At 47.7% G+C, this 12,676-nt stretch overlaps 1 protein-coding gene across 2 annotated transcripts in view; it reads left to right on the plus strand.

The window, feature by feature from the left end:
* The first annotated feature begins 1,038 nt into the window (after positions 1 to 1,038).
* NELL1 (neural EGFL like 1) overlaps positions 1,039 to 12,676 on the plus strand; it is an 865,070-nt gene continuing 853,432 nt past the window's right edge. The window contains exons 1-2 of one of the 2 annotated variants that reach the window (XM_037027141.2): positions 1,039 to 1,235; positions 9,389 to 9,517. In XM_037027141.2, the coding sequence (XP_036883036.2) occupies positions 1,181 to 1,235; positions 9,389 to 9,517 (184 nt within the window). In that variant the 5' untranslated portion in view covers positions 1,039 to 1,180. The remainder of the gene's footprint in view (positions 1,236 to 9,388; positions 9,518 to 12,676) is intronic. The other variant, XM_073216324.1, reaches the window with a different exon arrangement.

Consider the following 12,676-nt stretch of genomic DNA (forward strand, 5'->3'; position numbering starts at 1 on the left):
ACTCTGCCTCCTAGTTATAAATAACATTCCTGGATAGCAGGGTGACAAACCTGGAAGATCTTTATAGGGAAGGCCTGGGTCAGGAAGGCAGTCACATGGATTGGGGAGGACTTTCCTCTGGCCCGAAAACAAAGCCCAGCTTTTCTCTTCAGGGAAAGGTGTTCTGGTGGAGGGAGGGTCCCAAAGAAACTGCTGGAGAAACCAAAATGTGACTATGAAAGGAGAGTAGGGCTTCTGAAAAAGCATCCAGAAAGTCACCAAGAAAAAAAATGATTAGAAATTTCCCCTATGTGGCAGCATTTGCCCTGCAGAACCGGAAGATTTGCAAATAGACGCCCTAAACCCCCACTGTAGCTCGCTTCAGCTTAGAGACCCTTCTTCTGTACCCCTTGCCTTAGCACCCTCTCCATGCACCCCAAAGCGTGTACCCAGTCAGAGGGGCCCACCGGAGCCAGGTGTTGAGCCAGGTGTTGAGCCAGGACTTAGCAATCATTCCCCCGAGCTCCCTACTCGCTCCTCCCCACCTAGTTGCCAGAGCAAATCCCGAGTAATTGTTTTCCGGGGAAGGGCTGGGCGCGCTCCGTGGCGCCGCCTCGGTCCCGGTTCCCCCAGGAAAAAAGCCCGCCCGTGAGAGCTCCGCGGTTCTTGCTCTCGGCCGGGATGAACTGTGGCAACTTCGGCAGCCCCCTCCACGACACCGAGGCGGCGACGGCGACAGTGGCCTGGCTAGCTCGGCGAGGCTGGAGCGCGTGAAGCCGAGCGGGCGCCTTGCGCCTCCCGCTTCTCCCTTTCGGCCGCGGGTCCCGGGACTCCAGCTCCCGTGCTCCGGTAGTAGCGGCTGCCGCCCAGGTCCTTGCAGCTCCGCGGGCGAAACAGAAGAACCAGACCCGATTGCCGAGCGCAACCTGCTGGAGTGGCCGAGCCCGGCGCTCCCGCCCCAGCTCCGAGGACGCGAGCCGGGAGCCGCAGCCGCCCGCGGTGGGGGGCGGGTTGGGGGCGGGGCGGCCGGGCCGCCTTCCCGGGCGCGATCCCCGAGCGCAGCACCCGGCGCTGCTGAGCCACCCCCTCCGCCGCCCGCCTGCAAGTTTGGCCGCTCTGAGCCCGGCGCTCCTGGACATCGAGGCGCATTTGTTTCCTCTTGGCTTTCGTGCGCCCCGTTTGGTGGGGACCCTCGGGAGCGATGCCGAAGGATGTGATTTTAGTTGTGTGGTTGTGTGTGTGCACCGCCAGGACAGGTAAGCACGGCTGGGGCGGTCGGAGGGATCCAGGGAAAACGGGGAGCCCGGTCTCTGTGCTCAGTGCCTACACCCGGCGTTGGGAGACCAAGAGCCGAGCTCCGCGCTGGTGCGGGGAAGGGCGGTGCAACGTGGATGGGTCCCTCGAATTTCTCTGCCCTGCTCCAGGTGAAAGGGTGAGGAGTGGAACTCAGGCTGGAAGATGCCCCAGATGGGGGGCCCCTTCCCCGGGGACACGGCCTCGCGGACACTGGAGTGAGGGGCACGGCCGAGGCCGGCCCACCCTCCTGCTGCTAGTAACCGGCTTCCGGGTCGAACCCACAGCAGGGCGGGCCCGCGAGCCCCACATCCCCGAACTTGGAAGGCGTGGTGGAAGCCGCTCTCCCTGCGCCCCGCCGGGCGGGGAAGGGTTAGCCGCGGGAGTCGCACCCGCAGCGAGAGCGCTTCCGGCCAGCGGGCGCGGCCGGGCCCCGGAGGGCACGGCGCGGGGTGAGGGCTGCGGGCGGTCCCCGGGATTCCGCGGGCTCTTTTCGTCCCCTCAGGACTCTCTCCGCAGGGGGAACTCCAGGAGTATTCTCCCCTCCCTCCCGCAGCCCCCTGCGGCTGGGCGAACAGTTATTCAGGGGAATGGGAACGGTGGAGACAATCCCGGGAGATTTTCCCCAGCGCCCGACCAGTTTTCCTTTGCTGTAATTGCAGTTTGGGGGCTGTGGAAAGAGGCCGAGGATAATTGGCGTGCTTTTCTGAAGTCCCCACCTCGCTCTGCTTCCAGAGATGCAGTTGTGAGGACTCAAAGCGCACCTCCGTCCCTCAGCTTCCGCTCGCCCCGAGTCCCCACGTCCCTGGGGTTTGGAGACCCGCTCTCAGCCCCCTTCTCCTAGGGGCTGGTAGGTGCGGGAAGGTGGGGATGGGTGGGGCGGAGTAGGAAATGGGCAAAAATACGGCTCTGCGAAGGGGGCTGGGGGTGGGAGTGCCGCGAGTTTTTATTCCTATGCTAGCCACCCTCGGCACGCGCCGCCAACTTCGCACCCCAGAAGTGCGGAGCAGTCATTCCCTTCCCCTTTTTTTTCGTCGTTTACCACTCTGTTTTCTTCTCTGGAGGCATAGCCTCCTTCCCAGGCTAGGCAGCAAGTTTATCCGGAGAGGGCTGGGCGGGGGGCTGGGCCTTCGCTCAAAAGTTCCCTCCGCTTGCGCCCCAGGCACCCCCTTTGGCAGTTAGTCCTCCCGAGGATACCTGAGTTGGGAGTCTCGGAGCTTGCTGTTGGCCCATCGCATTTCGCCAGGACTGAGAGGGCAGCAGCTTTCCCTTTGCTTAATGCAAGAGCGACGGGTGTGGACTACTTTAGGGACTAGGGGGATCCCCATCCGCCTCCTGTCTTCATCCGAGCTTCCCAGGCTTCGGAAGCACCAAGGCTCAGTCCAGCTTAGAACACTAGCTTCTTGAGTTCAGGCCTAGAGGGGTGGATTAGTCTTTTGAAAGCAAGAACACAGTAAAAGAAACGCGCCCCCTGAAGATAGGGACGGGCGAGGCTAGCGCAGAATATGGGCTACCAGCCCAGCGCAGAGAATCTGGTGCTGGTGGGCATCTTACCGAGGAACAGAAGACAGAGAAACTAGATGGGAGAGGCGCAGCCCATCGGTCATTACACATCCTCAAGTGCACATCACTACCGAATATACCTAAATCCTTTGTTCTCTTTGCTTCTTTGAAAAGTCGGCAAAAGTACCTCCATCCGGGAGTGGACTGAATCTACAGGGCACATTGCTTGTCATCTTTAAGAACTCGGTCTTTTCCCCTTCTCCACACCAAGACTCTTTAAATCTTGTGAGAATTCTGTTGTAGGAAGATTCTTTCATGTATGTATTGATTCAACAAGCAGTTGAGTGACTTGCTGGTTGCCAGGATTGCTTATGCAAAGAGGAAACAATTTGGTCTTTGATTTCCAAGAACTCAGAGCTTGGCTGAGGACTTAGAAACTGGAAAACCATTTTTATTCTATATTCTACATCTTGATTGGGAGTAGGTGGGGTGGGATTATTATAAGGAGTTCATGTTAAGGAAATACAGAGGAGGAGCCATAGGAATGAATCCTGGGGAGGGATGGTTGGTGGTCAGGGAAGGCTTTAATCAGGAGGTGACATTTGAGAGTTGTGTCTTGAAGGCTTTGTAGGGACTTCTCCAGGTGGACAAAGTAGGGAAAGCATTCCAGGCAGAGGGCACAGGCTGTCTTAAGGCAGCGAAGTGTGGAAGGGAGAGCTCCACGGGTTGTGGCAGTTGCTTAGGGAGCTTACCTTTACTGTGCCACTTGGCACTACTTGAACATCAGAGGCTACATAATTTCTTCTACAAAAATTATCAGAAGAATCAGAGAGACAGCAGGGAATTATATCTCAATTCTTGTATTTACAATTTCTTGTAGCTCCCAGGGGCACGGTCAGCAGCTTTCTGGGGGCAGTCTCTTTGATTTTGCCAAAGAAATCTTTCCTGAATCACACATCCATCCTCTTAGGTGGCAGGGGCTGGCACGTGATTAGTTTTATCAGGATCCAAACAGCTGCTTGGAAAGTTTATTTGTCAAGTGGGACAATTGTTGTCTGGGTTGTTAAGAGTCCAAGATGGAATGAGCATGTGGTTCATTTAGTGAGCTGCTCAGATATCACCGCCTTTTAATGGAAATGAATAGATGATATCAGGCACGTTTTAATTAAAGCAGCACTGCAGTGCAGTAGTAGTTACATATGAAAAGATCTGATGATAGGTGTCACAGGAAGCTGCTTCAGAGAACTTGTTTTAGAGGATGAAGTGGAGTCAACATAGGAGGTGCTGTTCTCCAGTTCTTGTTACTTCTGGGTGAAATACAATTCTGGGCTTTCCAGTTATATTACTAATATTGAAAATTTAGAAGGCTGCAATAATAACAGTAATAACATATTATATCCATGGGTTTTCTCCAATGACTTGGAAGTGTGAATAACAGAAAACTCAATGATTACTTCCCCATGGCTTTCCAGCTTGTTTAGGTCACCAGGGCAGGGATGGAGGGAGCCCCTGGGGTCAGGTGAATGTCTTTTGCTACCACCTGCTGGAAAGGAGAGCTTTCCTATTAGAAGCACCTCCCAGGCTGTCCATTATCTATGAATTGAATAAGAGAGCTGTGAACAGAGCCCCCAGCCTCCAGGGATCATGAGCAATATTGACTGATTTGGCACAGACATACAGCATAATCTTTAAGGCTATTGCTTTTGTAGGAGTCCAGGAGACCAAATCTTATCAAGTGGTTGTGAAATCCTTCTGTTAAATGAGGTCTTGGAGCATTTCTCCAGTGTCATATTCCTTTGCATGGACAAGGGGAAGACAGCTGCCATCATGGACAATGAGCTGGATTAGTTTTGAAGTGAGCTGGACCCAGGAGGATTTGCTGGGGAGCTAAGACCTGGGACCCTGATGGTAGACTGAGTGGGCTTTGCACCCAGGCAGGACTGAGGAGTGGCTAGCAGCAGCAGGTGTCCTGGTAGATTAGGATGGAGGTTCTGAATCCCAGAGCCAGGCCTGAAGTGCCTTTGTGACATTGACATACTGCCTTTCAGGTCTTAAAAAATATTCCTTCCCCAGAAGCTTTTTATCCTGCTTAATTCCAGCTTTAGCCATTTGTTGAGCAGTTATGGCCAAAGTAGAAAACTTTAATAGAGTTCCTTGGAAAGGGTAGGAGCTCCATGCTTGGACAAGAAGCAGAAACATCCAAATAAAAGTATTATTTTTATGGAGCCAACTCTCATACTACGTAGAGTTCAGAAGAGGCCATGGAAGTGCTCTTTTATTAATAGATTTTTTGATTCCCTAGGGAGTGTACAAAGTTCTGTCTTTTACACATCCTGTTATTAGCATGAACCACTGTCATCCAGAAGGGGACCAATTAAAGGGAGAGAAAAAAAAACTACCTGAAAGCTAATTGATTTCTCTTATTCTGCTTTTATGGGATGTTTTCATAACCGCACCAGTAGTCATCATAAAGCCCGGGAAGCCCCTTCACTGTGGGTTATAAGAGGGAGGAGTTAATATAGATTTGATATATAGATTTCACAAAGCACTGTCAAGAGTGAGAAACCCTCTGTGTTAGTTGGTCATGTGGCGGGGTTTGGAGGAAGGGGGCCACCTGTACTTTTGCAATTCTAGTTGAGTTGCAGATCAGAGAGCTGGGATGTTCTGGAGGGCTGGTCTTATGCAGAGACACAGCAAATGCCAGCTGGGTACCATTTATGGGCTAAGAGTGCTCATTGAAACCTCATGAAGCTGGGAGGCAGGTGTTCCCATCCCCGTTTTACAGATGAGGGAACTGAGGCTCAGGGAAGTGAAGTGATTTTTCCAAGGGCACAGAATTATTGGGGACAGAGAAAGGACTGGCTCTTAGTTTAGTGTTGTCACCATGATACTTCCTGGAATGAGAGTACTGTGTTCTCATTTGGGGATTGGGGGCCAAGGGCACCATTGGGGTGTTCTGCCAGTTCTACAGAATCTGTTTGGATGTCTTTTAGGCTTGTCCAGTTGCAGGGCTCCTAGGGTGGGAGGTACGGGGTCTGAACAATGGCTGCCACAGTGCGTCTCTAGGCCCTGTGTTGATCGACAACTGCCAGAATTATATTACATAAGGAACTTACCCAGTGGCTTACAACAATGTTTACTTTGGTTCACATGTTGGTATGTTGGCTTGGTGTTGGCTCCTTTAGTTTTGGCTGGGCATGGTCCAAATTCCAGCAGGGTGTCTGTTCCACATGTCTCAGTGTCCTTGAACCAGTGGACTAGCAGGGCCATGTTCTTCTCGTTGTGATGCAGATGTACAAGAGAACACGCCCCACCACACAAGCACACTTCAGCCTCTGCTTGTGTAACTTCACTAATATCCCATAATGCAAACCAATTACATGGCCAGGCTCAAAGTCCAGGGATAGGGAGGTTACTCCCAATCTAGTGGAGGGAACTGCAGAACTCCCCAGCAGAGGGCGTGGATATGTAAGGGACAACGATTTGAAGCCAACAATTCAGTCAAACACAGTTCCTTTAGAAAGTGTCCTTGGCCCAAATGCCATCCTGTCCTCCTATGGTATCCCCAGATATGCATATTGCATATTGGGGTTGTAGTACCCACAGCAGTGATCACACATTCACTCATCCGTCAATTAACTCAGCTCTAAATTCAGGGCCTGCCATACCTTAGGCTCTGGGTAAGACACTGGCACAGAGATGCTTCCTTCCTCTTGTGTCTAGCTTCCCAAATTCCTAGCCAGAGAAAGACCAGTTTGGAGGTCCTCTGAGATCACTCTTGATATAATTTCTGCCATATAGGTGTAGAACACTATAGATCAAACTGAAATATTAGTTCCTCTCTGGCCTTTTCAAGGTGATCACAGAACTGCTGGTATCTGAGCTCACTTGAAGAAAAACATCGCCCAGTCTCAACCAGAGGCTTATGATGCTGTGACTTGGGCCAATGGATGCCTATTAGCTCAGTGCTTCTTTGCACAGAGTAGGCACTCGATCCATCTTTGTGAAATGAGTCTGTGTGAAGGATGAACAATGTTGGGCAGGTAGGATAGAAACATAAGGGAGATCATGAAATAAATCAGAATGTATCCCAGTCCTCCTCTCCTTAAACACACACCTGCAAGCCCTCCAGTGACATCGTGTTGCAATTAGAATAATATCCATCTCCTTCTTGTGGTTCACAAGGTGATGCTTACTTTTAGGCCTCATTTTCCACCACTCTCCCTTTGGCCACTCTGTTCCAGCCACACTATTCCTTGAACACACCAAGTTTATTTCTGGTTTGCATTTGCTGTTTTCTAAACCTGGAAAGCTTTCCCTCCAGATTTTCCATTGTTGACTCCTAATCTTTCAAGTTTTAGCTCAGAGGAACCTTCCCTGACCATCTTTTCTAAAGCCCCCACCCACATTGCTTTCTACCCCATATTCTGTGTTCTATTTTCTGCATAGCATTTATTGCCATCTCAAATTATATTACTGATTTGTATATTTATATTTTGGTTACTCCCTTCCCCAGGAATGGGTATCCAATGAGGACATAATCTGTGCCTAGCAATGTGTCTGTTACATAGTAAGCACTCAGTAATGCCTGTTGAAAAAGTACTGAATGAATGAATGAATGCAGAATGAATGGAAGGAAGAATTGTCTTTGGGTAAACTGGTCTCATTACTGGCTGCATTTGGAAAGGGAACACTTCAGAGAACAAGAGGAAGCCTGACAAAAACTGAGAAGGCAGTTATATGCACCGTGTCTTTAATTAACCCTTTACTTTGGCCATGATGGACTTTGGCCCCCAGCGTCTTCCCTGACCCACCTTCTGTTGACAAGAGCCTAGGTCACTGCAGCAGTTCCTGTTCCTCACAGGAGGAAAGTAAGGACAGGGCAGATTTCCTTTCCCAAATCTGCAGGGCAAGAGGTGAGGTGGGAGGACAGATAAGGCTGTAATAGTTCATGATGTCCTGATGAAGGTTCACTCAGTCTCCCTGGGACAAATTGGATGCAAGCTTTCCAAATTGTGCCTCAGCAAATGCATTACCGTCAGACAGAGTTGACAGCTGTTACTGATTAAAACATTTCCAACTGTGCAATCAGAATTGCACTATTGAGATGCTAAGTGTGGATAGACATAGTCTTTATGAATGGCTTAAACACAGTCCCTTAGAGTGATCTCTAGCCTTATTAATATATATAATTGGAAGTCACTTTGCAGTCATGAGTGGATCTTTCTACAAAACACCCACCTGGGTGAGAGAGCCTTAGAAATTTGTCTTTCTCAGACAAGGCAATAGAGAGCTCAGGGCCATGTTGCTTTGTGCTAAGGTTCTGCAGCTGAGTCGTCAGGGTATCTAACTTCTCATTCAGGAATGCCCTTGGATGGCAATGTACATCTGTCCTTCTGGGGATTCTCTGTTTTGGCTATCCTCTGCCACCTTTCTCCAGCAGGGAAAGGATCCCTCTCCATTGCCTTCTTCTTGTGCCTCTTAATAAGGAGCGCTCTTCACCACTGGTAGTGGTGGTGTCAGATTTTGCTTCTGCATCACGGTGTAAACCAGGTAGACTAGGGCCACAATCCTGCATCCATAGTCCCCAAATCCGAGAAAGATCGGGTTCTTCATAACTCACCTGACAGCAAAATCTACCCTAACTGAACTTGGTGGCAAAACTTGATCTCAATTGATATGAAGTTATTTATAGTCTCTCTTTAGCCAATTAGAGGAAAATGTTATACATTTTGCTCCAGAAATACTATATTTGATTTTGGGGTACCATTTGGATGTGGTTGAAGGTGTCACATTAAATGTAGTACATAGACATATACACGATGGAATATTATTCAGCCAAAAGAAGAAAACAAATCCTACCATTTGCAGCAACATGGATGGAGCTAGAGGGTATTATGCTCAGTGAAATAAGCCAGGCGGAGAAAGACAAGTACCACATGATTTCCCTCATTTGTGGAGTATAAGAACAAAGCAAAACTGAAGGAACAAAACAGCAACAGATTCACAGACTCTAGGAAGGGACTACGGTTAACAAAGGGGAAGGGTGGGTGACAGTGTGTGGGGGAGGGAGGGAGAAGGGGATTGAGGATTATTAGGGTTAGTACACATGGTGTGTGTGGGATCACGGGGAAGACAGTGTAGCACAGAGAAGACAAGTAGTGACTCTAGCATCTTACTACACTGATGGAGACTGACTTCAGTAGGGTATTGGGGAGACCTGATAATATGGGTGAATGTAGTAACCATAATGTTTTCCATGTGAAACCATCATAAGAGTGTATATCAATGATACCTTAATAAAAAAAAAGTGTACTATATAGGCCATATTACCTTTCTAATGTATGATACATTCTGAATGTGAAATTTTTTGGCCCTGAGAGTTTTGTATAAGGGATTATCAATCTGTAATGAGTGGGGAGTTGGGGGGAAGGAACGGACAAAGAAACTACAGTATTTTTGGTGATGGAGCAAAGAGCCACCTTCTTTGAGCCCCCACGCACTCCCCACTGGCTTCCTTATATTCCCTGCCACTCTTAACCGCTGTAATTTCTGCTCCATATTGCTGCTAGCAGTCAACAGTTTAAGCCAAGCCAACTCTGTTCATTTTCAGTGCTGGGCTTTGGCATGGATCCTGACCTTCAGATGGATATTATCACTGAGCTTGACCTTGTGAATACCACCCTCGGAGTTACTCAGGTGTCTGGACTGCACAATGCCAGCAAAGCATTTTTGTTTCAAGGTAAGGTCCCCCTTCCTCTGCATGGGGGCAGGGCTTGGGGAGGAGGGTCTGTCTGGGGAGTGTTCACCTGCCATTATTTGTCAGAGGGTCATATCTGCTATTTTTCTTGTGTTACTGTCACAAGGAATGTTCAGAAATATCAAGGATGTTCAGATATTTGGAGGGTGTTCGGAGGGTGCGAGAGGGGGCACTAGAGGGCATGGTGGTGAAATATTTGGTCTGGCACTGAAATATTTCCCAGGGATTTTGGTGGAATGAAATGGCAAAGTCCTTGAAAGCCACTGGCCAGCTGTATAATTTTTACAGGATATTTCTTCAACTATTGCCTGTATCTTTACCTATACCTGCGCCTGTTCTCTTATCATCTGATGGGTAGACACCTCTTACGTCTTTCACCTGATGGGTAGACTGTGATCACAGAGGATGTTTTATGGCTGCGTTCTCTTAGAGGGGCGCAGCTTACTTGTTTGCGCCCACTCTAAACTTCACTACAATTTATTAAATCTTCAACCAGCGTTCATGAAGGCAGTATAGTGCTCCTTAAAAGCATGGGCTCCAGAACATGAGTGCTTGGGGTCAAATTCCTACCCTGCTTTGAGACTTCAGGCAGTTGCTTAGCCTGCGTCTGCCTGTGTCCTCATCTAAAATAATAGTACCTCCCTCATGGGGTCTTTACAAGGATTAGAGGAGCTCATTCACTGAAGTGGTTAGAACAGTGCCTGATACATAGTAAGTCCCCAGTAAGTACTAGTTAGTGTTATGAAACTCCTACTATGTACCAGGCAATGTTCTGAGAGTAGGGTTACCAGTAAGAGTGAATGAGATAGGTTGCAGCTTCTGCTCTAAAATACACTGAGGGAAACAGTCATGACACAAAGATTATCAAATTATATTTGCTATACTTAAAATGAAGGGGATATAGAAGCTGCCAAATAAGCATAGTATAAGGAGATCATCTGATTTAACTGGGGTGGAGAGATGATGCTGGTCAGGGAAAGGCTACCCTAAAAAAGTGATGTGTCAGCAGAGATTTGAAAAATGAATGGAAAACCTGGCGTAGGTAGGGGTACAGTTCAGAGCATTCTGGGCAGAAGAAATAGAGTGTATGAAGTTCTTAAGGCAGTAACCAGCAGAAGGATGTCTAGCATGGCTGAAGGGGGGTGGGTAAATGGGAAGAAAGGCCGGGGATACGTTATGTTGGACCCTGTAGACAGAATGGGTTTGGATGTACCGATGACTTATGGTTAATGTCTATCCTGCTGTGTGAGAGGTCATGCACTTGCTGACTACTGTAAATATTACCCCAGCCTGTAGTCACCTTAGTGGTTTTGTAATATCGTAGTCAGGCAGCCTGCATGTTCCTTTATGAAGTGCCTGGGAAGGGTTCTTTTAACCCAGCCTTTTTTTTTTTTTTTTTTAACTCAGCCTTTTATAAAGATAGCAAAAGGATTATTTTAGAATGATCCACATTATGGGATGCAATTTACATATTTACTGGGCAGATAACTTAAGCCTTGTTAATAGTATGTAACAAATCTACATATATATGTAATAATATATATCATGACTATGGACATGTTAACTTCCACTTTACCTAAGGAGTTGGTGAAGTATGTAAGCTGGGTATGGGTCAGAGAATACAGACTGGATTACTTTCTCTTTGCATTGTGCAAGTTCTGCCCAGTTACCGTTGAGAAGCCATGCCATTCTTGATCTGAGCACCATGGCTGAGATCTTGTCAACAGAGTTGCTCTGGAAGCCTGGCTCAGCAGAGAGCTTCACGAAGGCAGATGTCATGCCTATCTAGATACCCTACATCTCTAGGACAAAGTATTGTCCTTGGCACAAAGTAAGTGATAGATAAATATTTTGAATTGAATTAAAATCTCCTCAGTTGTGCTCCCTGAGAGGCTTATTGCCTGCTTTACTCACTGTTCACTCAGTTATTCCACAAATGTGGGCTTTCTGGGCTAGAACTCTGCTAACTTGGGTGTTCTTTGCTTTGGAAAGTACCTCTGGGATATCTGGTGGACTCTAGCATTGGGGAGGGGTTGTCAACTGTTTTGGTGGGAAGAATAACTTCATTATGGGAGTTTGATTGGGGAGGGCTTTGTTTTATAAGGACCCTGATGGTTACATTTGGCTTACCTGGATAATACAGGATAATCTCTCCACCTCATGATCTGTAATTTAATTATATCCCAATGTCCCTCTTGCCATGTAAGGTACCATATTCACAGGCTCTTGCAAGTAGGACATGGACATCTTTAGAGAGATATTATTCTGCTTACCACAGAGGCTGCACTTTGGCCCCTAAAGATTCATCTCTGTCCCACATGCAAAATATACTCGACATGTCTCAATATCTCCAAAAGTCTCAACCCATTAGAGCCTCAGCGTGGAGTCTAAAATCTTATCTAATATCATTAGTTGAAACATTATTTCATTATCTAAATAATCTTAATCAGTTAAGCTTGAGACTCTTATGTGTGTTATTGTACAGTTTGGGGCAACATTCCTTGCGCTCTCTGGATCTGTGATACTAGAGAACAAATAGTCTAATATATGATAGTGGGACAGGTATAGGATGCTGGTCAGAGACATTCTTGTTCATAAGGGAAGAAATGGAAAGAAGATAGGGGTTACTGGTCCCAAGAAAGTTTGAAATCCAGCAGGCAAACTCCACTGGGTTTCAAGGCCTGGGAATAATTGTCTGTGGTCTTTGATTCTGCTTTCTGGACCCGTTTCTCATTCCTTTGAGTCATTCTTCCTTTGTCACCGACAGTAGCATGTGTTTATAGTTGAGCAGTTTCATCAGTTTGTTTCCGGCCTGTGGAGTTTTTGTAGTCTGTTAGCATACTTTCTGTCCCCTTCAGTCTAAGTAGGTGGTGTTTCTGCTGATATAACTTTCTTAAGAAATTTAAGGGTTTCCTGTCCATTATGCAAGAGGTTCTCTCTCAGATAATCCCATTTCTATTCCTGACTTCTGCAGAGATGGCTGAGAGGATCTATGAGTCACACACCTGATCTCACAGAGCCCTCTGTGTGATTGAATATTCTGACCTTTTGATTCTTCATAGACACTAACAAAAGGATGTTCAGCCACACCCTTGGCTTTCTCTCCAGAGCAGATTTTCCTGACAGTGAATCTCCTAGTTT

Source organism: Manis javanica, chromosome 11, assembly GCF_040802235.1.
Source record: "Manis javanica isolate MJ-LG chromosome 11, MJ_LKY, whole genome shotgun sequence".
Taxonomy (NCBI): Eukaryota; Metazoa; Chordata; class Mammalia; order Pholidota; family Manidae; genus Manis; species Manis javanica.